The following is a 24722-nucleotide window of genomic DNA, read 5'->3' on the forward strand; positions in this document are numbered from 1 at the left end:
CCTCTGCTCCTCCCTATTGTTCATGCTTTCTCTCTCTCAAATAAATCTTTTTAAAAATAAAACAAAAATAAAATAAAATTTTGATTTTGCTTAGTGCTCCACTGAAGTTTTCTGAAGGTCTGCCTTATTTATAAACATCAGCCCAGGAGGCAAGAAGGAACACAGCTCTCCAGCAGTAAGAATATTCACAAATATTTTATTAATACATATTGTCATATTCCCAGTATACAAGAGCCCTTGAGACACTGCCCAGTACGGAAAGACACTAAACGTGCTCAGGGCCTTGGTCTTCTGTCTGGTTGAAGTGACCCCACACTCTTTTAATAGGACCACATGTGTTGTACCTCACCTGTCCACACCCCCGCATGGAAACAGGCTTCCCTTCAGTCAGATGCAGAGAGTGACACTCACTGCCTTTTGCAAGGATGATGGCTTCTGATGGTTATACCAGAATGGAAAAAACTTGGCATCAGCTGACCACAAAGAAATTCAGACTTCATTTCCCAAAGTCATTCATTCTGCTTCTCTCTGGGAAGGGCTAGAATGTCTTCAGGATGAGCATAAAGATTCCCACTGCCGGAATATTCGGAATACTTTCCTGGATTTCTCAGAGAGACTCTATAGGTAAAAAAGCTCATTATTAGAGATTAAATTCTTTTATAGAGATGAATGATGGGGTAATAACAGCTTTAAGGGTTGGTCTGAAAATTTCTCCCATGGTGATCTAAATAGGTCTAGGATTGAGAGAAACTAGTTAATTTTCTATTACTACTTTATATCATATATATGTAATATACACCTAACACCAGACTAAAAATCAAGATAGCCTGCGTTCTACAGTTAGACTACTGCTAACACACTCTGACCCTCTCAAACGCAGCTCACGTCCTCCCTCCACGTAGCTGCATCTGTCCTAACCTTGTTGTGTGAGGCTGACACTACTGACCCACCATTAGTGGGGCACACAGGTTGCACTGGTTTCCATTAGTGATGCTGAATGGGCCCTAGTTCATTATTTCTTGTGAACAAGGATTCACATTTACATGATGCCTCACTGGGGTTAATAGTATAAACCAAGACCAAAGGGTAAAACAGATTTAATGACTCTTTAAACTATGACCCTGGCCTTCTCAGCTTCATTTTTAGCCAGCAGAGCTAATAATAGGAAGACTCTCATTGCCACTTGATCGTGCCTATGAAGTGATCTGAGATTCTGAGAAATGGTGTTACAGGGAGACAAAGCTATTTACTGAAAGATAAAAGTTCTCAGTGAATCAGAACACTTGGTTCTCTCTGACTTTGAGAGTCACAGTGAAGAGCACAGGGTCTCAGTGAGAATATAAATAATAATCTAGCAAGATAATCGATAAAGTTGCCTCCAGCTTCTGACATCAGAAGATATGTCTTCTTATCCTCTTTGCTGGATGAATGTTTCAAAAAAATAAAAGTCCCGGGGTAGGGGGTTGGGAAGAATGTGAGCTCTTCTTAATGATGGAGGGGAATTTACTGAACATACTGACAAAGTTAAAAGAAACTTAAGTTGAGAAAAATAACTTTCTTCTAACATCAATATCTTTGGTCCAGTCTTATTAAACTCTGAATTTCCCCGTCATTGCAGCTATGGAAAGGTTAAACATAAAACCAAAAAGCATCTCAAGTCCTGGAACCCAGGGTCAATTATGAGGCCAACTTCTCCCACTACAAATACAAAACAAAACAAAAAAACCACCAAACAAAAACCCCCACAAAAACCCTGTAGGATTTCTTGTTCGTAAGACAGTGACAGAGGTCAGTCAATAAGACTCTGTTTCATAAAGATCTAGGCAGAGAAGATACATGCAGACATTTGTCTTTAGATAGCTTTACATATTTTTAAAAGTTTTTTAAATTGGAAAGATACAGCTTTTTTTTTTCCTGTGGAAAAACTTTGGGAAGCCTTCATTTATGTTATTTACCGAGGGTACAAATGTACAGTCTTAGGCTTTTAGCACAGTTATATTCTTCTCCAGTAGAATCCCACAAACCTGGGAGTGCTTCTTATAAACAGCTATTGGCATGTATTATTTTACTTTGCCCTTGGAGGACACAGGGCTCAGAAATTATTCTATTCATACCACACTATAAGGCAAATTTGGGAATAAACCAACAAAAGAAAGAGAACCCAGTTGCCATGATTCCTTCAAGTCCACACTCCTATCACTTCCACCCTTTACACAGAGTAAACAATTGACTTGTTTTCTCAGCTGTCATGATGGATTTGCATCTGCCCACATTTTGTAAATAGCAGCAAGCATGACTGCAATGGCTAGCTGAGGCAAAGTAATGTGCCACTGTGAGGAACGAAACTAATTCTGGGGTCAGAGTACAGTGCTCCAGACAGCTAACTGGCCAGGCTCCAAATGCAAGTGACAGCAACTGATAGAAAAAGCAGCTGTTCTGCAACAAGAGGCCGGAGCAGCTGCCTCTCCATCTATTTCTGTTTTTGTACTTCTCTGCTTGGAGTCATTTTAGTTGAGAAGACAAAGAATTTACCATAATTTTAGGGAAGGCCAAATGCTAAGCTACAGGAAGACTGAATCAGTTCCATGTCGATTCTCTAGGACGAAACCTGATTCTGTCTAACTTGACTTCCGAAAGCTGAGGGCAGGCAGGGTGCTAATTATAGTACCAGGCTCTGTTCCTTATCCCATAAACAGCAAGTGCTGCACACACACAGGCAGTGGCTTATCTCACCATGGAGTCTGTTTCAGCTGGCTGGTTGGACTGCTTGTGGGCCAAGAGGATGTTCAGCACAGCCTTCCAGCCTGGCTCTGTAGAGATACTGGCATCTGTCTCCGTTCCACCATGCTCCCTGGTTTCCTTGCCAAGTGTCACATTTACCCAAGGGCACCAGTCTCTATGCTGAGAGGTGGGGTCAAAGCAGCTTCGGGAAGATGTGTCCTGAGAGGAAGAAGAGAAACAGTGTTGATGAAGGGCAGATGCCATGTCAATTCAGGAAGGCACTGCTATGAGTTGTCCAGTCCAGAATCTCTCAACTGCCCAGGTCTCCAGTTGGATATTCTCCTTTAAACACTGTCTATGTTGTGGCTGCTCTCTTTATGAATACTTTCATTCCCTTCATGTTAAACCAATAGCGCCTGATCAGGTCTGTCCCCCTTACCTCATGCCATCCCCACATGCCTGAAATACTACCTCTCCAGAATCCATTCCAAAGAAATAAAGGACAAACCTCTTAAATTTTTTTCCCTTTGGATACCCAGCTGTTCCATCTTCAAACTTATTCACACTGTCTACTTTAGCCACAGGACCCGGGAAGGGGTCAGGCCTGCTTCTCTGTTTGACCCAGTGAGGGCCTGGTGTGCTGCCTGTGCTCAGTAACTTCTACACACAGATGGACTCACTGAGCTGCTAGAAGAGCAGAGGCGAGCTCGTTTGGCTCTCCGGAGAGGACTAGACGGCACTTCCAGGCCACTACTGTCTCCTGTTCCCATACTTCGGGTCACAGGACGGGTTCTGGTGGTGGGGCTAGCGGCCTCTGGCTCAGGACGGTCAACAGGACTGGAAGAGTCCCAGCTCCGAGTTCGGGAGACAATGGGACCTGGGCTCCTTTCAGCCTGAAGGGAAGAAGAGGTAACAGAAGTACAACAACAATATAAATGACAATGGTCAGAAGAAATATTTCTAGAAGCAAGTAAAAGCTAATTCTTTACAATTAAGTCTAAGAATTTACTTTCTGAACTATTGACATAACTAAACTCTTCAAAAAATGATAGATTTTTATACAAAATCATGAATTTAGCTTCTGTAATGCAACTGGCAAATAAAAACACAGTATTCTGATCAATGTAGTCAGAAGAGAAGCTTACTTGCCTAAAGTAATTTTCAACTTTTCCACCACACTTTTGGCAAAAATGCTGCTTTTGAAAAGGTCATCCCAAGCAAGTTGATTAAGTTTATACCTGCTCTGAGCCAGGAGAACATGTGGCATCCTGGCTCCGAGTCATCATCCTCCGAGGAGACTCAGGCACAAGAGGGAAGCGCTCTGGCCGTCCCTCAGGGCCTGGGATGGGGGAGCTGGTCAGGCCAAAGGATGCATCCAGGTCGGTCATGGATGACTCAATCTGCTGGAAGCCCCAGAGCCCCACCTTCCTCATACACTGTGAACACGTTATTAGGGAGAGCTGCATGGGTTCCAAAGAAGAACTAGGCAGGAACAGAAAAGAGTTTTCTCAAAGAGTAACCTTTCCAAGGGATTAAGTGAAATTATTTGTGAGACAGTTTTATCTTATCAAACAAATCTCTGGAACAGTCCAGTGGACTGGGAATCATGTCATCTCAGGGCCCTGTCCTGTGATCTCAGGACCCCAACTCCATTCTCTCTCATAAAGTTCCTGTAGAAAGATTAAAGGGTTGGATGCCTGGGTGGCTCAGTTGGTTGGATGTCTGCCTTCGGCTCAGGTCATGATCCCAGAGTCCTAGGATCGAGCCCCACATTGGGCTCTCTGCTTGGCAGGGAGCCTCATTCCCCCTCTCCCTTTGTCTGCTGCTGCCTCCTGCTTGTGTTCTCTGTCAAATAAATAAATAAAATCTTAAAAAAAAAAAAGTAAATCTAGATTGGTTCCAACAGTTTTCTTTTCTTTTCCTTCCTTTCCAGGTTTTATTTTTTGTAATCTCTACACCTAATGTGGAGCTTGAACTCACAACACTAAGAGTCAATGCTCCCCGGACTGAGCCAGCCAGGTGCCCCAGTTCCAATAGTTTTCTATCTCAGAGGGAGTTTATGCCAAATTGAGAAGCTAGAATGGAAATACCAATATGGGGACTTGACTCCAGCTGGTATTTCCTTTGGTAGGTTTTATGAATTCAACTGATTTTTCTTTCTTTTCTTTTCTTTTTTCTTTTCTTTCTTCCTCCCTCCCTCCCTCCTTCTCTCTCTTTTTCTTTCTTTTCTTTTCTTTTCTTTTCTTTCTTTCTTTCTTTCTTTCTTTCTTTCTTTCTTTCTTTCTTTCTTTCTTTCTTTCTTTCTTTTTCTTTCTTTCAGATTTATTTATTTATGATACACAGAGAGAGAGAGGCAGAGACACAGGAGGAGGGAGAAGCAGGCTCCATTCCAGGAGCCCCACGCAGGACTCAATCCCAAGACTCCAGGATTGCGCCCTGGGCCAAAGGGAGGTGCTAAACCGCTGAGACCACCCAGGGATCCCCATTTTTTTTACTTTCTATAAACAGAAAGGAGTTGCACTGTTTACAGGAACATGAACTCTCAGCTGGGAAGTGATAGTAAAAACAAAACAAAACAAAAAAAACTCGGGCGCCTGGGTTGCTTAGTCCGCTGGGCATCTGCCTTTGGCTCAGGTCATGATCCTGGAGTCCTGGGATCAAGTCCCACGTCTGGATCCTTGCTCAGCAAGAAGCCTGCTTCTTTCTCTCCCTCTGTCTGCTGCTGCCCCTGCTTGTGCTGTCAAATAAATGAATAATATCTTAAAAATAAATTAAACAAAACCAAAACCAAAACTAAAATTCAGGTGTTTCCAGCAATTCCTGAGTTCTAATTCTGGTTTTGTTAGATTCTTACCATCCCCTCACCATTCTCTCAGGTTTTCTTTCTTTTTTTTAGAGATTGATTGATTGATTTGAGAGAGAGAGGGAGAGAGAGAGCACGAACAAGCACACATGCACAAGCAGGGAGAGGCAGAGGAGAGGGAGAAGCAGGCTTCCCACTGAGCAGGGAACCTGATGCAGGGCTTGATCCTAGGACCCTGGGATCATGACCTGAGCCAAAAGCATCTGCTTGCTTAATCAACTGAGCCACCCAGGCACCCCTCCCTCGAGTTTTCCTTGTCTGTTTTTCTGACAGGAAATACCATGAGATCTCCAAATGCTATTAGTGACTGATGTGGACCAGTGTATGATCGTGTCAGAGTTCTCATTTTCTTGCAAATTCAGTGACTAACCTACAGGCCCAGCCACATACAGAGAGAACACATGCAGTGACATGGACTTGGATGTCTGAGCCTAATTTGCTTGTAGTTTTTCTCTCTTCAGTTCGGCAATCAAGTTCATCTTCAAGCAAGTGCAGAAGAAGACTGATCTTGTCTTCTGTCAAACACTACAAAAGAATCAAGGTAACAAACTGAAATTTCCAACCACAAAAATCACATACGAGGATGTACCTAGAGGGTACAAGGCAAAAGTCATGAAAGAATTGCCAAACATGAAGACAATTCTCTTCATTATGGAAGGCTTAGTTCTAAGACTGCAATAAGGTTTTACATAGAAGCTTTCTGAATTGCCCTGGATCTGCTGATTGAGGAAAGTGGCAATTTTCCTAGAGCTACCAAATCTTTTCTTAGTTTTAATTTGTTTTCTTTTTTCTTTTTTTATAAAGATTTTATTTATTTATTCATGAGAGAGAGATAGAGAGAGGCAGAGGGAGAAGCAGGCTCCATGCAGGGAGCCCGACATGGGACTCGATCCCGGGTCTCCAGGATCACGCCCTGGGCCGAAGGCACTCAACCACTGAGCCACCCAGGGATCCCCTTAATTTGTTTTCAACTTACCAATTACAGATTTTCTCTGAAACTTGCAAACTTCAAAACCCAAATAATGAAAACAGATTACTATTCATATCTTAGCCTGACAGTGAATTTATTTCTTATGAGAACAAGAGAACTTGTCACAGTCTTTATTTTTATTCTAAGAATAATAAGGTAGTGATAAAGTGAACAAAAAAGCTGCCTTGGCTAGGGACGAGGGACATTTAAAATAGGCACAGAGCTGGGGCACCTGGGTGGCTCAACTGGCTGAATGTCCAACTCTTGATTTCAGCCTGGGGAATGATCCTGGGGACATGAGATCGACCCTGGTATTGTTTTGTTGTTGTTGTTGTTTTTTAATGATACTGAACCTACCTTCCTCCCTCCCTCCCTTTTCTTTCTTTTTCTTTCTTTCTTTCTTTCTTTCTTTCTTTCTTTCTTTCTTTCTTTCTTTCTTTCTTTCTTTCTTTCTTTCTTTCTTCTTTCTTTCTTTTTCTTTTCTTCTTTCTTTCTTTCTTTCTTTCTTTCTTTCTTTCTTTTTCTTTTCTTCTTTCTTTCTTTCTTTCTTTCTTTCTTTCTTTCTTTCTTTCTTTCTTTCTTTCTTTCTTTTTCTCTCTCTCTCTCTTTCTCTTTCTTTTTTAAAAGATTTTTATGTATTTATCCATGAGAGACACAGAAAGAGAAGTAGAGACACATGCAGAGGGAGAAGCAGGTTTCTCACAGGGAGCCTGATGTGGGACTTGATTCCCCAACTCCAGGATCACACCCTGAGCCAAAGGCAGATGCTCAACCACTGAGCCACCCAGGCGTCCCCTGGTATTGGGTTCTGTGCTCAGCTTGGGAGTCTGCTTAAGACTTTCTCTCCCTCGGAGGCTTAAGGCAGAGTACCATCACCTCAGGCTTCTCCATTCCGTCTTCCTCAGCTGCCCCTGTCCTCTCCCTCAGAATTTGCATTCTCTGCCTCTTTTTTCCCCCCTTCTTTGGAGGGGGGGTTCCTAGAACAGTGCCTGGCACATAACAGCTGCTCAATAAATACTTGTCGTTTGTTGAATGTCTCCTTTCTTCCACTCTGGGAAACCTAGATTTCTTCTGTTCTGGGTGACTCTGTATTTTCTTTAGGTGTCCACTTTTCCCATTTGTGCAGTTGATATTTCCCTTTGTTTTTTAAGGTTATTCTCTGAGAAGCTGGTCTCGTTAGATCCCATTTAGAACATGTGCTGAAAACATGGCCACCATCCTAAGCCCATGTGGTAGCCCAGGGGAAAGGAAACCAAGCTACCTCATAGCAGTAGAGGTACATATCAAGAAGGTAGGGTTTTCTATTCTAGAGCAGTTTTAGAAAGGGATATCCAGGCTCTTGAAGTCCAAATCCAGGAATCTTCCTGCTCCTCTCAGCTTCAGGGGAGATGTTGACAGTATTATATCTATTTTTAGTCTTCTCAAGCTCTGTCCTGAGCTGTTTCTTTTGTAGGGGTCTGCGCCACTTTGTTGAGTGGGATCCTTCCCTCCTACATAAACTGCTTCACATGTTGGATTTCTTCCTTTTCCCCTGGGGAAAGAGGGACTAGCCTTGATCCCTAAAGTCTCTGGAAAGGCTCCCTCCCACTCCCCACTTTTTTTCCCCCCCACTTTTTCTTAACAAAACTCCAGCTCTGCTGTGTACATATGGAAAAGTGTATATTGCCACCTAAATCATTTGAGTCATTCTTCCAGAGGGGACAAGGAGACCCTCCACCTTTTGGCAACACCCCAGCTCTTCCTTCTGCTATTCCCTTTCCCCACACACCCTTGATTTTTTTTGTCCTGTCCTACATTTCAAATTTCTACTTTGTGTTGAACTTGCTTTTTTTTCATATTGAAAATATACCATTGCCCCAAGAGCCAAAAATAAATGAAAACTGGAAGAAAAAAAAAAAAAAAAGACTTTCTCTCCCTCTCCCTTTGCCCCTCCCCCCATGTTTTCTTTCTAAAATAAATAAATACATCTTAAATAAATAAAGTAAAATAGGCACAGAGGTCAAACTTTGGTTAAAATCTAAACAGCCTCTCAACTAGAAGAAGCAAAATAATAGCTTCTATTTTCCTATAATAAAGTTTGTCTTTGGAGTCTCTACAGGGTGATGAAATGGGACATCAGATATTCAGTTTCGAAGTACATATGCCCCAGTGCATTTCTAATTTCTATTCACAGGGGAGAAAGGAGTTTATAATTTCTCCTGTAGTATTTTCTTTGGGAAATGATATTTGACCATATGAAGTCAAATTTGTTTCTTTTTTTCTTTTTTTAAAGATTTATTTACTTATTTATTCATGAGAGACAGAGAGAGAGAGAGAGAGAGAGAGAGAGAGGCAGAGACCTAGGCAGAGTGAGAAGCAGGCTCCATGCAGGAAGCCCGATGTGGGACTCGATCTTGGGTCTCCAGGATCACGCCCTGGGCGGAAGGCAGGCACTAAACCACTGAGCCACCCAGGGATCCCCTCAAATTTCATTTCTTCTGTTAAATAAGTACTAAATCAAGATAAAATTGGATGTATGCCATTTAAAGAATCATATCTAGAAGTTTCAATGGAACCCATTATTTAAACTCTGATGCCCTTTTGATGGAGACTGGAAGAGGTCAGTTGAGGGACCACTAGTTCTCTCCATAGCAATCTTAATCCTCTGTCATGTAAAGAAATACTTTATGTACAAATGGTAGTGACAACTGAAGGCCACTGTAGGCTAGCCAAGAAGAACTCACCATAGTTTTCAAGTCCTCTGGCCTCAGGGAAGGAAGCTGGAGGTCCAAGTGACAAAGGCTTTGAAAACGATCTAGGAATTCGCTAACAAGAACAGCAGGCTCATCCAATGGCAACATCCCAAATCGATCTGTGGACAAAGTACACTGGAAGGTCATATTGATGCAAATTGTAAAAAATACAAAATGTGTATAAAACAACGTGGGATAGGTACTGATAAAATATTTGAAGGTATTAAGAATTACTGACTTTTTTTGATGGGGCTATGATGATATTTTTCTGATAGTATTCAAAAAAGAAGATTCTTAAGAAGGGTTTCTCAGGAGTAGTCAGCTGAATTTAAAGACCAACGACAGTGTGTAAAAGCAAAGGCCCTAAGGATGGCACAGGTGGGGAACTCTAAATAGGTTCACAGGATTGGAACACAGTGTGCCTATAGGGAAAGGGAGTAGGAGATGGGCTAAAGTGTAAAGAGTAACTAGCCATGACTTTACTAATGTATGTGATGAGAAATTACTGAAAGATTTTTTTTAAGGGAGTGATATTACGAAAATATGCATTAGAATAGAGATTGTAAGGGGTCAGTTGGGATGTAAAAAAATAAGCTTAACAGATATTAAATTATTTTTTTAAAGGATTAAAAAAAGGATTTCATTTACTTATTTGAGAGCGAGTGAGTGCACAGCACACATACATGCACAAGCAGAGGCAAGGGCAGGCAGAAGGAAAAGCAGGCTTCCTGATGCTGGCCAATCCTCCTGGTATCATGACCACGCCCTCAGCTGAAGGCAGATGCCTAACTAACTGGGCCACCCAGGCACCCTTGAAGGATGTTTTTTTTTTTTTTTTTAAGATTTTATTTATGTATTTTACAGAGAGCATGCGCGTGCAAGCACAAGAAGGGGGAGCAGCAGCAGGAGAGGGAGAAGCAGGGAACCCGACGTGGGGCTCGATCCTGGGACCCTGGGATCATGACCTGAGCTGAAGGCAAATGCTTAACCAAATGAGTCAACCAGGTGCCCCCATTAAAATGATTTGAGGTAGGGATGCCTGGGTGGCTCAGTGGTTAAGCATCTGCCTTTGGCTCAGGCGTGATCCTGGGATCTCAAGTCCCAAATCGAGCTCCCTGCGAGGAGCCTGCTTCTCCCTCTGTCTATGTCTCTGCCTCTCCCTCTGTGTCTCTCATGAATAAATAAATAAAATCTTTAAAAATAAATAACAGTGATTTAAGGTAATAATCCCTGTTAGGTACTAGTGGCAGAGGGATGGAGAGAAAGATCATCAATGTTATAAAACTCTTAATGATCAATAAAATCTCCTATTGTAAGAAATATAGGGCAAAGTAATATACAGTGCTAAATTAGGAAAATGAAAATAAACCTATGATTTTTTCTTAAGATTTTATTTATTTATTCATGAGAGACACAGAGAGGCAGAGACACAGGCAGAGGGAGAAGCAGGCTCCATGCAGGGAGCCCGACGCAGGACTCGATCCCAGGTCTCCAGGATCACGCCCCCTGGGCCAAAGGTGGCACTAAACTGCTGAGACACCCGGGCTGCCCTAAACCAATGATGTTAAATAGAAATCTAGCCGTGACAGTTTCACGAGCACACAAATACGTCAAAACTTACCTAACAGTACACTTAATATGTGCAGTTTATTTTATGCCAGTTATTACTCAATCATAAGGCTGCTTAAAAAAAATTAAAAAAAAAAATCTCTTTTCCAGTTTTGTTATTACGAGGTACAAAAGCAGTAAAAATAGCACTTTGTTCACCATTTATTGTATCATTAGCAACCACATTTTGGTCTCTAATTTAGTAAATATTATCAAACTATGAAAAGTTGTTGCAAGTAATCATATATGCCAAAACACATGCCAACAATTTAAAAAGATGCATCATTTTACTAGAAAAGTCCAATATAAAAAAACCAAAATGAACAAAAAAAGGTATGGATTTTTAAAAATCAAGTAAAGGGGTGCCAAGGTGGCTCAGTTGGTTGAGTGTCCCAACTCTTGGTTTCAGCTCAGGTCATGATCTCAGGGTTGTGAGATCCAGCCTCACACTGTGCTCCCTGCTCAGCGTGGAACCTGCTTGAGTCTTTTCTGCTTCTTCTCCCCCCACACCCTCCAATCAATCCATCAATCAATCAATAAAGTGAGGTTTAACAATAACGTTTGGTCTGATTCCTACAGTCTGAAGAAAATACTAGTAAATATTGATAAAGGCAAAAGAGCAAACAGAAGAAATTAAACCCACCATGAAAATGTTTTAACATAAGTTAAAATATATGTTTTATAATTAATACATGGATTTTGTCTATTTCAGTGTTTGATATGTTCAAAATAATCAGTCTAGCAAATTAATAATTATAAATTAAAATGTTTAAAGAGATTTAATTTAGTTGGTAAATGTTAGAAAAAATTACTTTCAAAATTGTTATCAGATACGCTTAATAAATGTAAGCATTGAAATAGAAATAGTTGTGGGGGAAAAAAAAAGAAAAAAAAAATAGTTGCAGGTGTTCCTCTCTTCACACTAAAGTCTCCGGAATGTGAAAGAACCAAACCAAGGAATGGTATAATTGAAAGGTCACATTTGAGATCTATTTAGGAGGCAGAATGGATAGGACTGGGTGGTGAGGATATGGAAAGGAAGCTAAAGTGACTTCCAGGTTTCTTGCTAGGAGAACTAGAGGGGAGGTCAGTACCATTTAAGACGGAGAAAATATAAGAAGAGAAGTAAGTTTTAGTATAAAACAAAGACTTCAGTTTTGTATATATTGAATTCCAGGTATCTACAGCAAGATACAACACGAAAACGTTTAGAAGGTAGTTGAAAATGAGTCAAGCTCAAAAGAAAAGTCTGGATAGGAGTTAGAAGTCTGTAAGTAGATGGACTAAGAAACCAGAGTCTAGTCATAAGAGTCAGGACCCCAGCAGAGTCCTGGGCAGATCCTAAAAACCTGGACCAGGTACACTGAGAGAAACATTCACATCCTCTTGGGCCGGAGTTCAGTTGTACTACACAGTGAAATAACTAGACCAATAGCAAAAACTCCTTGTTACATATCATCTTCACTTAAAAATGTTTTTCCTTAACAGTCCCTTTCTGTCACCCCATCATTATCAGTAAATGGTACTCTATGGACACTTTCAATCTCTTTTTTCCTCTCAGTGGTTCGTGGAATATCCCCAGTCATCAGTGACCCTGGAATTGGCCTGAACTGTCCTATTGAAATAAAAACTACACCCACATGGCACTAATCTGGTCAGGCACGAAGTTCTGTACCTAGTCTTGGTAAGCCCTCCAGAGAGTTCTGCTTTGGAGCCTAGTTAGCAGAGTACGCCTATGTGATCAGTAAAATATATATATTTATTTTATTTATTTATTTTCTAAAGATTTTATTTATTTATTTGAGAGAGAGCATGTGAGAGGTGGAGAGAGGCAGAGGCAGAGGGAGAAGCAAGCTCCCCACTCAGCAGGGAGCCCGATGTAGGGCCCAATCCCAGGACCCTGGGATCATGATTTGAGCCGAAGGCAGATGCTTAACCAACTAAGCCACCCAGGTACCCCAAAATATTTATTTATTTTAAAAAGGGTTTATTTATTTGAGAGAGAGAGAGACAGAGACAGCATAGTGAGGAGGGGCAGAGGGAGATCCGAGAATCTTTTTTTTTTTTTTTTAAGATTTTATTTATTTATTCATAGAGACAGAGAGAGAGGCAGAGACACAGGCAGAGGGAGAAGCAGGGTCCATGCAGAGAGCCTGACGTGGGACTTGATCCAGGGTCTCCAGGATCACGCCCTGGGCTGCAGGCGGCACTAAACCACTGCTCCACCAGGGCTACCAGAGATCCGAGAATCTTAAGCAGATTCTGCACTGAGTGCTGAGCCTGACCTGGGGCTTGATATCACCACCCTGAGATCACAACCTGAGCTGAAACCAAAAGTCCAATGCTTAACCAACTGCATCATCCAAGTGCCCAGCCAGTAAATAAAATACTTAAAAAATGGCACTTCTGGGGCGCCTGGGTGGCTCAGTCAGTTAAGTGTCTAACTTTTGATTCAGCTGAGGTCATGATCTCTGGGTCATGGGATTGAGCTCCACATCAGGATCGGTACTCAGTGGAGAGTCTGCTTGAAGATTTTCTCCCTCTGCCCCTCTCCCCACTTTTGGACAATTTCTCTCTCTCTGAAATGGGTAAATAAGGGTGCCTGAGTGGCTAAGTCAGTTAAGCGTCTGCCTTCAGTTCAGGCCATGATCATGGAGTCCCAAGATCAAGCCCTACATCAGGCTTCCCGCACAGCAGGGAGTCTGCTTCTCCCTCTGACCCTCCTTTGTCTTGTGCTCTCTCTCAAATAAATAAATAAAATATAAAAAAAATAAAATAAAATGGGTAAATAAATTAAAAAAAAATCCCACTTGTTACTACATTCTGGGCTTTTTGTGTAGACAAACATTTAAAGGCAAAGAGCCTTTATGAGTACAGATACAACTAAAAATAAAAGATACAAAAATATTAGCAACGCATCTTAATATTTTTCACAAAACAAGTTCTAAATCAAGATCCTAAGATCAGTAACAAAGGAGGTATCATCATGTATCTTATAAGGCAGGGCATTCTAGAGTGTGAGGCTTCATAAAACTCTTGTGTCTCTTAGCCTAAGTATAAATTTTGGAACCACAGAGAAAACATACCCTGCTGTTAGTTTCACAGAATACATAGTCAGGTTCACTCTAAAGTAGCTTAGTTCTAAAAAAAAAAAAAAATAAAAAAATAAAATAAAATAAAATATAATAAAATAAAATAGTAATGACTGAAGTTAATAACTAGAATGAAGATAATCAAAATGCACCTGATTCAAGAGAGTGCGCCCTGTCAAGGCCTTTATACAAGCAGTCTTTGGCTTCAATGCTGTTACAATGTGTCATTTCACTGTGATAAACTATACATTTGTAATCACTCTCATCTGGCTTCCTGTGAGTTGGCTTGAGCAATAGAACCCCATTTAACTGCCACCATTAGTGTACCAAAGGAAGCCTGGGGAGAACATGGGACTGCTTGTTACGGTGGGAAAAGCAATTAGAAATCTGATAAGGGGGATCCCTGGGTGGCGCAGCGGTTTGGCGCCCGCCTTTGGCCCAGGGCGCGATCCTGGAGACCCGGGATCGAATCCCACATCGGGCTCCTGGTGGTGCATGGAGCCTGCTTCTCCCTCTGCCTGTGTCTCTGCCTCTCTCTCTCTCTCTCTCTGTGACTATCATAAAAAAAAAAAAAAAAAAGGAAATCTGATAAAACCAGTTTTGCCTCCTTACCAGTTGGTTTTAAGATCTCTGATTCTGTTTCCTCACCCCCAAAACTGGGTTGATAATCTACTTCCCAGGGTCCCTGTGAGGATTAAACGGGATAACGTATGCATGGCTAAGCTGTTGGCATGTCAAATACCCTTAATAAAGTTAAGTAATAACCTAATAGGTAGATGAGTGTAAATTCTCCTTGAAAAGCACAAAGAGAAAGAAGGAAAGAAACTTCAAAGACTAGATTTTCACAAAGAAATAGACAATACTAGAAATGCAATAACCAAGGAGAGATGGTAAATGGGAAATCTTGGAAATAAGTACCTGGGGAGGGGCTGTCTGGCCAGAAACAGAACTTTTCATGGGCAGTGCACAAGGCCTTCTTCAGCTCGGCACATCGGTCCTTATCTGAAACCCACACAGGGAGCAATGCCTTAGAAAACATTATGTAGATTCAAAATCGAATGGCCAAGAACCTTTAGGAGTATGCACAGAATTAAAAATAAAAACAACCAAGATAATTTAAAAAGATATAAAAATATTAGTAACTACATCTTAATATTTTTCACAAAACAAGTTCTAAATCATGATTCTAGGATCAATAACAAAGGAGACAGTATGTATTTTATAAGGCAGAGCATTCCAAAACACAAGGCTTCATCAAAGAGCTGTCTCTTTATCTAAGTATACATTTTTAGAACCATAGTGTAAACATACCCTGTTGTTAGATTCCCAGAATGCATTAAGTCAGGTTCAGTCTAAAGTAGTTTAGTTTTTTTTTTAAATATTAACTGAAGCTAATAATTATAGATGAAAATGATCACAAATTCACTTTGCTATATATAATAGTATGCATTCTTTGATCAAACACATGACTTGTCTTTTTAGAAAAACTAGTCTAATACATCTTTGAATATGGAGGAAAATATAATTTGTACTTTATACTTACATCGGTCAAAATCAAAAGCTGGTTGCAAACTGGCACAGAGAAAAGCCTGACAACTGGAGCACTTGAGCATATCACATTCAACTGTGACCCAGCCATATTTTGCACAGACAAGTGGAGACAGCTCGGCGGGCTTACCTGCCCATTTCAGAGAGTATTCATGTTAAGGAAAACAAGGCTGCAAGTATATTAAAATGAGTAAGTAAAAAAAAAAATGAGTAAGTCAGAAATTAAAACTTTTAACTTATTCTTTTACAGTTACATTAAGAAGAAAAGCAGTAAGAAAAATTTGGAAAACTCTTCTTTTCTTTTTAAATATTTTATTTATTTGGTAGAGAGAGAGCACAAGCAGAGGGAGAGAGAAGCAGGCTCTCTGCTGAGCAGGGAGCCTAATGTGGGGCTTGATCTCAAGACACTGGGATTATGACCCGAGCCAAAGGCAGGCACTTAACAGACTGAGCTGCCCAGGTGCCCTTGAAAAGCTATTTTTAAAGCACACATACTTTACAGAATAATGAAAAGTCATCTGAGTAATAACCAAAGGGGAAAAAATTATGAACTTCTCCTCTACAAAGCCCTGTGTATTTTATGTTTAAAATGTGTAAGTGAGTATGCCTGGGTGGCTCAGTGGTTGAGCTTCTGTCTTCGGCTCAGGGCATGATCCTGGAGTTCCACCCTGTGGGGAGCCTGCTTCTCCCTCTGTCTATGTCTCTGCCTCTCTCTCTATGTTTCTCATGAATGGATAAATAAAATCTTAAAAAATAAATAAATAAATACTTAAGTTATTATTGGCTGTGGGGGCGAATATAGAAGCCATTCACTTTCACTTATTGTGAAATACTAAAGATTAAGAGCACTAGTAAAAGCACAGAGATATGCCTAAGCAATAACAAGCAGAAATTTTTCCTGCCACTCATCTGTGCTCTCCTATTGTACCATATCTACTTTTACATTTTAAAGAATAGTCAGTAAAATTAATAGTATTCTTCATTATTCCCCTAAAATTTGATTTGTACTAATGTGTGTATCTAGACTTTGTGTCTTAAATAGGCTAACAGCACACAGGAATCTCTAAATATGTGCTTGGAAAAATGTCCTAAAACATTTACTAATCTTTAATATTCAACACTTAGTTTTTTTTTTGTTTGTTTGTTTGTTTTTTTTTAAATTTTTATTTATTTATGATAGTCACAGAGAGAGAAAGAGAGAGGCAGAGACATAGGCAGAGGGAGAAGCAGGCTCCATGCACCGGAAGCCCGACGTGGGATTCGATCCCGGGTCGCCAGGATCGCGCCCTGGGCCAAAGGCAGGCGCCAAACCGCTGCGCCACCCAGGGATCCCAACACTTAGTTTTTTATATTTTACCTAAAGAGCTCTTTTTCACAGAATACACACACACATTAAATATGAAAGAAGATGCTGGAAAGTTCTATATTTTTATAAGGGATATGGTAATTTGAAAACATTCCAATATCAGCAAAAGAGGGCCTAATGGCTAGAAAATGGAATTTAGTTATAAACATTAAAGGAGCTGGCATTATCTAAATTATAGGAATGGGGGGGGGGCGCCTGAGTGGCTCAGTCGGTTGAAGGTCTAACTCTTGATCTCTCAGCTTGCATCTGGATCTCAGGGTTGTAAGTTCAAGCCCTGTACTGAGCTCCATATTGGGTGTGGAGTCTACCTAAAAAAAAGTAAATAAAATAAAAATAAATAAAAGTAATAGAATCATTTAGTAGCTAAGTTAAATAAATGTCATATCCAAAGCAGTGATCAATTTATATCCAATGAAAACAAAAAAGAATCAAAGAAAACAGTTCTAAATACTGCAGCATAATCAGGAATTAGTCTAAGGAGTAGCAGTAGAAGGACAGTTAAAATAAAATTCCTCGGGGCTCCTGGGTGGCTCAGTTGGTTAAGCATCTGCCTTCGTTCAGGTCATGATCTCAGGTCCTGGGATCAAGCCCCACATCAGGCTCCTTGCTCAGCAGGGAGTCTGCTTCCCCCTCCCCCTACTCATGCTCTCTCTCTCTCTCAAATAAATAAATAAAATCTTTAAAAAAAAAAAATAAAATAAAATAAAATAAAATTCCTCTTCCTGAGCAATTTATTCCTAAAGCTACCAGGTGGTAAGCAAGGAGGAGGACAGCCAGGAGGGTGAGGGGAAGCAGCTCAGTGCCAGGTGTCAGTACCCAAGTTGGGGAAAAAGGGGCTGATCACCTTGAAGTGCTGAAGCCAAGTAGGATATAAAGAACATCACCATGGAGCCCCAGTCACAAATCAGGGATAACTGGAGTACCAAAATATATCATGATAGTAATGGATTATATAATCAATGAATTAAATAAGCAGCCCTTGCTATCAATAAATTACTACTTAGTTACTAAAATTTGATGAGGAATGGGATATTTGCATAGTTTCAAAGCACTTCTGCACAAAACACTTTTTAATTTACAAAGGAAGAAGAGAGTTACTTTACAATGGAGAAAAGATGGGGAGACATTCCTTTAATCAAGTGATCAAAGGAACCTTGCCAGGAAAGGAATAAATCAAAATTATTATGCCACCTGAAAAGCTGCAGTGAGAATACAGCACCATTCTGTGATGCTCCTACACTACCTGAATCCAACCCTAAGGAAATATCATACAGATGTGAATTGACATACACTGTACAAAACAACTTGCCTATGATCTCCAAAAGTATCACAATCATGAAATTCAAAGAAAAACAGGAATCTCAACTGGATCCTTTTGCTATAAAGAATAGTATTAGGAAAACTGATGAAATGATTAGACTCTGAGGGTTAGACAGTAATAATTTATTAGGCGAAATTTCCTGATTTTGATTGTTGCATTGCAGTTATGTAGGAAAAAGTCCTTGTTTGTAGGAAATATTTGGGGGTAATGAGGTATCACTTTGACAACTTATTTATAAGTGGCTCAAAGAGGAAGTTCTTTGTAACCTGTGCAACCTTTCTCTAGGTCTATAATTGTTTTATATTTTTTAAAAAATCACTCTACTGAATAGAAAAGGGCAAAAGTGATGGAACATCACCTCTGAGATTAGGTCACAAACAGTCTAGCTTTTATCTTGTTCCCTTTTATTCACTCACTCTGATGGAAACCAGTTGTCTGTGTGGAGAGGCCCATGTTGTAAGGAATGTAGGGAGGTCTCCAGCCAAGAGCCACTAGAGACCTGAAGCCCTCAATCCAACAGTCATGTGAGTGAGCTTGGAAGTGCATCTTTTCCTAGTGCAGCCTGGAGATGGTTGCAGGTCAGCTGCCACCTCGATTGCAGTCTGTAAGAGACCCTAAGCCAGAGGACCCAACTAAGCCACACCTACATTCCTGACCCATACAAACTGTGACATAAATGTTGTTGTTTGTAAGCCACTAAATTGTAGTGTAATTTATTATGCAATAATAGATAATTAATATACACAGGGAAATCTAAAGACAGGAAGTGTATTATGCACAGTCTCAAAAAACATTAGGTTTGGGTACCAACAGCCTTACACTGTAATCCTGGCTCTGCCATTTGCTAGCAGGTTGATCAGAGGCAAGTCAGATAACCTACCTGAAACTGCTTCCTCTTCTGTAAATGAGTATAATAATAATAATAATAATAATACCTATTTTCATAGGTTTAAAGTGAAGATCAAATGTAATAATATATGTGAAAGCACACTACATATAAGCATTAGTTATTATTTCTTCTCCTCTCAAGCTCTTGGTGTTTTCTTCTGTGAAAAGAAAACGTCAGGTCATCTCAAATATCCCTTTGAGGAATAACATTTTTTTAAAAAAAGATTTTATTTATTTATTCATGAGAGACACAGAAAGAGAGGCAGAGACACAGGCAGAGGGAGAAGTAGGCTCCATGCAGGGAGCCTGACGCAGGACTCCATCTCTGGAATCTGGGATCACGCCCTGAGCCAAAGGAAGATGCTCAACTGCTGAGCTACCCAGGCATCCTGAGGAATAACATTTTATGATGCTAATTTTCCTATAAAATTTCTTACCAATTCTTCTTTTTCAATCTTAACTAGGCTCCATGCCCGAAATGGGACTTGAACTCATGACCCTGAGATTATGAATCACATGCTCTACCAACTGAGCCAGCCAGGCACCTCTTACCAAGTTTTTTTTTTTTTTTTTTAAAGATTTATTTATTTATTTATGATAGAGAGAGAGAGAGAGAGAGGCAGAGACACAGGAGGAGGGAGAAGCAGGCTCCACGCCGGGAGCCCGACGCAGGACTCAATCCCGGGACTCCAGGATCGCGCCCTGGGCCAAAGGCAGGCACTAAACTGCTGAGCCACCCAGGGATCCCCCCCTCTTACCAAGTTTAATTCTTAAATTAAAGCATCAGAGTAGCTGAGTGAAGTAAGTCAATCGGAGAAGGACAAACATTATATGTTCTCATTCATTTGGGGAATATAAATAATAGTGAAAGGGAATATAAGGGAAGGGAGAAGAAATGTGTGGGAAATATCAGAAAGGGAGACAGAACGTAAAGACTGCTAACTCTGGGAAACGAACTAGGGGTGGTAGAAGGGGAGGAGGGCGGGGGGTGGGAGTGAATGGGTGACGGGCACTGGGGGTTATTCTGTATGTTGGTAAATTGAACACCAATAAAAAATAAATTAAAAAAAATAAAATAGAATAGAAAAAAAAATAAAGCATCAGAGTAAGTGGAGGAATAACAGTTCCAAGAGCAGGCAGAAAGTGCAGTTCACATGACCTAACAAAAAAGGATATAGAAAATGTTTCCACTCTGCTAAAGAAGGCTTCTTTACTTGTAGATTCCAATGGCGGCTGTTCTGCTTGGGGTGACCCATTAACTGACTGGAATGTGGCAGATGTGTCCTTCCTAAAATAAAGTGGCAGAACTCTTGGTAATCCTTTCACAGCATCACTTTGCCCAAACATCTTTATCTCACCTCTTGGCACATCATAGCACCAATCATGCAATGCTGGATTTTAACCTTTCTAAAAATCATTTCAGTTATGTCATTCCTTTGCTTAAAATTGTCAATGGTTTCATAATACTTACTAAATAGAATCCAAATTCTTCAGTCTGGCATTCAAATCTCTTTACAGTTTGGCTATACTTAAATTTCAAATAATTTCTACCTCCAGAGTGCTCCACTAATTCTATATACCAGCAAACTGTTGTAGCTTACTGTTCTCCAACAGTATTTTATGCAACTTTAGTAGACACAACACTGGACTCAAGGCTTCTATGCACTATACAATTCGAAACACCTTAGAAATTTAACTCTTTTAACACAGAGATAATTTTGATATTTCTACCTGGGTCTGACTCTTGATACCCACTCTCCCAGAAAAAAACTAATTAAAAATTTCAAATCAAAGTAGAAATCTTTAGGCAATTTCATGAAAAAAATTCAGGGAGGAAAAAAAACCAACAAAACAATTATCTTATTTTCGGTGAAAGGCATTTCAACAGTGCCTGAGAGGAGTAGAGAGAGGAACTGCTGAGGACAAAAGTCATCTTAATAAAAATAGGGTGACACCAGCTATTATAACTCAAAAGAAATAAACTCATTCTAAGAATCTTTCTGAGAGTCAGAGAGCCTCAGGGAGGTGTGCTTCTTGAAAGAAATTGAGAGGATCCATAAACCTGAATGAGTTAAAGGTGACTTTTTTTTTTTTTTAACTTACTAACCTTTAATTGAAATTTAGCATTTCCTTCAATTATGAATGAAGGTATTAAAAACCCCACAAAATATAGCATCAGCGGTACCTGTGAATTTGTCACCAATGGAAATCAGATTTTGTCACCAACATTATGGTTGTTGCACATGTTTTGAAATACCATTTATGTTCAGAAGTGTGGTAGATAATAGAATTACTAGATGTTACTTAACTCTTTAATAAAATGAAGCATGTTACTGCCTCCCTTTTTTCTTTTACTATCTTGATAGCTGCATTCCAATATAATTGGTTTTTTATAATCCTATGTAATTTATGCGCTTAAAAATACTCTGAGAAAAAAATATTCTGAGAAGGGTTCATAGGCTTTACGAGGCTGCCAAAGGTGTCTAAGGCTCAAAAAAAAAAGGTTAAGAAACCCAACTAAGAGATGTCAGGTGCATATTGTTAGCGGTCCTCTTTTTTTTCCCTCTTCCCCCCCAAAACCTGTCTTGTGGCAAAATTCCACGGGTGGTGTGGAATCCAGTATATCCCCATAATATTAAAGCCAAGTAAACGCAGTAAACCCATTCTCCTTCAAAACCCAGGAGGTAGCCAATGCCACCAACCGAGGTGCCGACCCAGGGGATCCCCCCACTCCCCGCCCAGGCCCGCGCTCCCCAAACCCCCTCCGATCCGCCGGTGCGGGACCCAGGGTGGACTCCCGAACTCACGCTTCGGCGCCTCCCTCTTCCGGGGCAATCCCCTCATCTATCAGCTGCCGGACCTTTTGAGGGGTCCCTTCTGGGGAGCGAACAACCGCACCCCAAGTCTTTTCAACCCCCGAGGCAAACGCTTGCCCCTCACTGGGCGCCGCCATCTTGGTCCGCTGCCGAGTTGCTTCCCCGCGGGTCTGAAGGCTCAGGAACTTCCGTTCTGCGGGGTGAAGGTCCTCCTCTGGAGGCGCGGTCCCGCGCGTTTGCCCACGCGACTCGCAGAATCCGGCCGCGGGGCCCACCCGGTCGTGGCCATCTTAGAACGAGGTAAACCCTCATTTTAGAACGAGTTAAACTACCACGGGAGGCCCCGGTATTTAAACCTAGACTCCCTGTTTCCTTTATGCACGAGCACGTTTGGGCCGATAAGGGGTTTTTAGAGCGCCGTTTCTCCGAATTCGATAGGGTCCAGGGGCCACGTTTAGTCTTACAGTAATTAACTGAAATGGCCCTCCTAAGTCACATCTTTTTTACAAGTGAAGGGATGGCGACCGTCCCCTGAGCGTACATGATCTAGAAGCTTTCTTAGAAACCGCGTTACCGGTGGGGTTAGAAGTCCGTGGCACTTGGCCTCACCGCACAGCCTCCCTCCTTTGTCCGGTGTGTGGAGCGCCCCCTGCCCACGCTGGGCTGCGCTGGGCTGGGCTGCGCTGCGCTGGGCGCTCGCAGTGACAGCAGTGAACGGAGACCAATGTTAGTGAACAGGACCGCAGACAAATACATGTTCCTGTAGTTTTGAGCTTAGGATCAGGAGTGCCCTGGAAGGGACGCCGGGGTGGCTCGGTGGTTGAGCGTCTGCCTTTGGCTCAGGTTGTGATCCCGGGGCCCTGGGATCAAGCAGGTAGCCTGCTTCTCCCTCTGCCTCTCCCTGTGTGTCTCTCACGAATAAATACATAAAATCTTAAAAAAAGAAAAAAAGTGCCCCAAAGAGGTACTGAGTGTACACAAGGAGGGCCTAATTTAGTCTGCAAGTTTTGCCAGACTTCCAGGTGCTGGAGCTAGAATGGATGAGATTATGGGAAAGAGATCCAGTTGGAAGGAGTTTGTCTCTGATCAATTGGAAAAGAAGACTTGTGACTGAGGCATAGACAGAGATGAAAGTGGGACCACCCCCACCCCTCCAGCTCACTTCTGTGGGCTTCTGACTCCAGTAATGTCCCCGCCAGCCAGGACCTTCAGTCTATTGATCCAGCCTCCTTTCCATGGTCCGGAGCCTCCCTTCCCTCCCTAGCCAGCTAAGTTCATTGCCACTCATCATCATCATCATCATCATCATCATCATCATCATGTCTTTGCAAATTTTTAATATCTGCTCAGAATTAGTTAAGATTGAAGCTTTATTTATTTATTTATTTATTTATTTATTTATTTATTTATGATAGTCACAGAGAGAGAGAGAGGCAGAGACACAGGCAGAGGGAGAAGCAGGCTCCATGCACCGGGAGCCTGACGTGGGATTTGATCCCGGGTCTCCAGGATCACGCCCTGGGCCAAAGGCAGGTGCCAAACCGCTGCGCCACCCAGGGATCCCAGATTGAAGCATTATTGTTAGTGTGTCATATTTGATAAATGGCATTGTTAATGATTTTTTTTTTTTTTTAGATTTTATTTATTTGTTCATGAGGCACACAGAAAAAGAGACGCAGAGACGTAGGCAGAGGGAGAAGCAGGCTCTATTCAGGGAGCCCGATGCGGAACTCGATCTCCAGGATCAGGCCCTGCGCGGAAGGCAGACTCACTTAACCGCTGAGCCTGGGCATCCCTGTTATGATTTTTTTTTAATTTATTTATTTATGATAGTCACAGAGAGAGAGAGAGAGAGAGAGAAAGAGAGAGAGAGGCAGGCAGAGACATAGGCAGAGGGAGAAGCAGGCTCCATGCACCGGGAGCCCGACGTGGGATTCGATCCCGGGTCTCCAGGATCGCGCCCTGGGCCAAAGGCAGGCGCCAAACCGCTGCGCCACCCAGGGATCCCCTGTTATGATGGTTTTTTAAAAAAATTACTTACTTTAAAAACAAGGCCTTAAAAACAAAAACAAAAATAAAAAAAAAGAATAAGGACTTAAAAGAGATACATCCCAAAGTATTTATGGTATTATGGTATGATGTCTGGGATTTGCTTTAAAATTCTTTTTTTTTTAATTTTTTAAAAAAATTTTATTTATTTATTTACTCATGAGAGACACACACAGAGAGAAACATAAGCAGAGGGAGAAGCAGGCTCCCTGCAGGCAGCCCAATGTAGGACTCAATCCCAGGACCCCAGGATCACGACCTGAGCCAAAGGCCAACGTTTAACCACTGAGCCACCCCGGATCCCTAAAATTATTGAACAGAAGGACACCTGGCTGGCTCAGTTGGTGGAGCTTTGGACTCTTGATCTAGAGGTTGTGAGTTTGAGCCCCATGTTGGGTGCAGAGATTACTTAAAAAGAAAATCTTTTTTTTTTTTTTTTTTTTTAGATTTTATTTATTCATGAGAGCCACAGAGAGAGGCAGAGACATAGGCAGAGGGAGAAGGAGGCTCCCTGCTTGATCCCAGGACCCCAGGATCACAACCTGAGCTGAAGGCTGATGCTCAACCACTGAGCCACCCAGGTGCCCAAAAATAAAATCTTTAAAAAAAAATTCTTGAAGAGAAAAATGTATGGAGGAATAGATGAAAGAAGATTGCAAAATGTTTTTAATTGTTGGATTTGGGTGATGGACTCATGGGAGTATCATTCTATCATTGACAACATCATAATAAAAAGCAAAGTAAATAA

The 24722-nt window shown here is 41.3% G+C and overlaps 1 protein-coding gene, 1 long non-coding RNA gene and 1 other non-coding gene across 4 annotated transcripts; 1 reads left to right on the plus strand and 2 right to left on the minus strand.

Moving 5' to 3' along the window:
• Window positions 1-179: 179 nt before the first annotated feature.
• ZC3HC1 (zinc finger C3HC-type containing 1) lies at window positions 180-22581 on the minus strand. Of its 2 annotated transcripts, XM_072784557.1 has the most exons (12): window positions 22500-22581; window positions 21917-22214; window positions 21419-21475; window positions 20286-20397; window positions 15530-15680; window positions 14905-14988; window positions 9278-9405; window positions 5955-6109; window positions 3960-4203; window positions 3402-3614; window positions 2734-2940; window positions 180-618 (listed from the first exon to the last, which is right to left on the minus strand). In XM_072784557.1, exons 2-12 carry the CDS (start codon window positions 22060-22062, stop codon window positions 550-552), a joined length of 1566 nt encoding a protein of 521 aa, XP_072640658.1. In that variant the 5' UTR covers window positions 22063-22214; window positions 22500-22581; the 3' UTR covers window positions 180-549. The 2 variants fall into 2 exon arrangements, with proteins under 2 accessions (XP_072640658.1, XP_072640659.1); XM_072784558.1 differs by lacking the exon at window positions 21419-21475 and having other exon boundaries at window positions 21917-22574.
• On the minus strand, window positions 19580-19652 carry TRNAM-CAU (transfer RNA methionine (anticodon CAU)). Its single transcript has one exon. It is a non-coding gene; the product is annotated as a tRNA-Met (tRNA).
• On the plus strand, window positions 22105-24722 carry LOC140609258 (uncharacterized). Its single transcript, XR_012011168.1, has 2 exons — window positions 22105-22225; window positions 24421-24722. It is a non-coding gene; the product is annotated as an uncharacterized lncRNA (long non-coding RNA).

This window comes from Canis lupus, chromosome 18 (genome assembly GCF_048164855.1).
Source record: "Canis lupus baileyi chromosome 18, mCanLup2.hap1, whole genome shotgun sequence".
Taxonomy (NCBI): domain Eukaryota; kingdom Metazoa; phylum Chordata; class Mammalia; order Carnivora; family Canidae; genus Canis; species Canis lupus.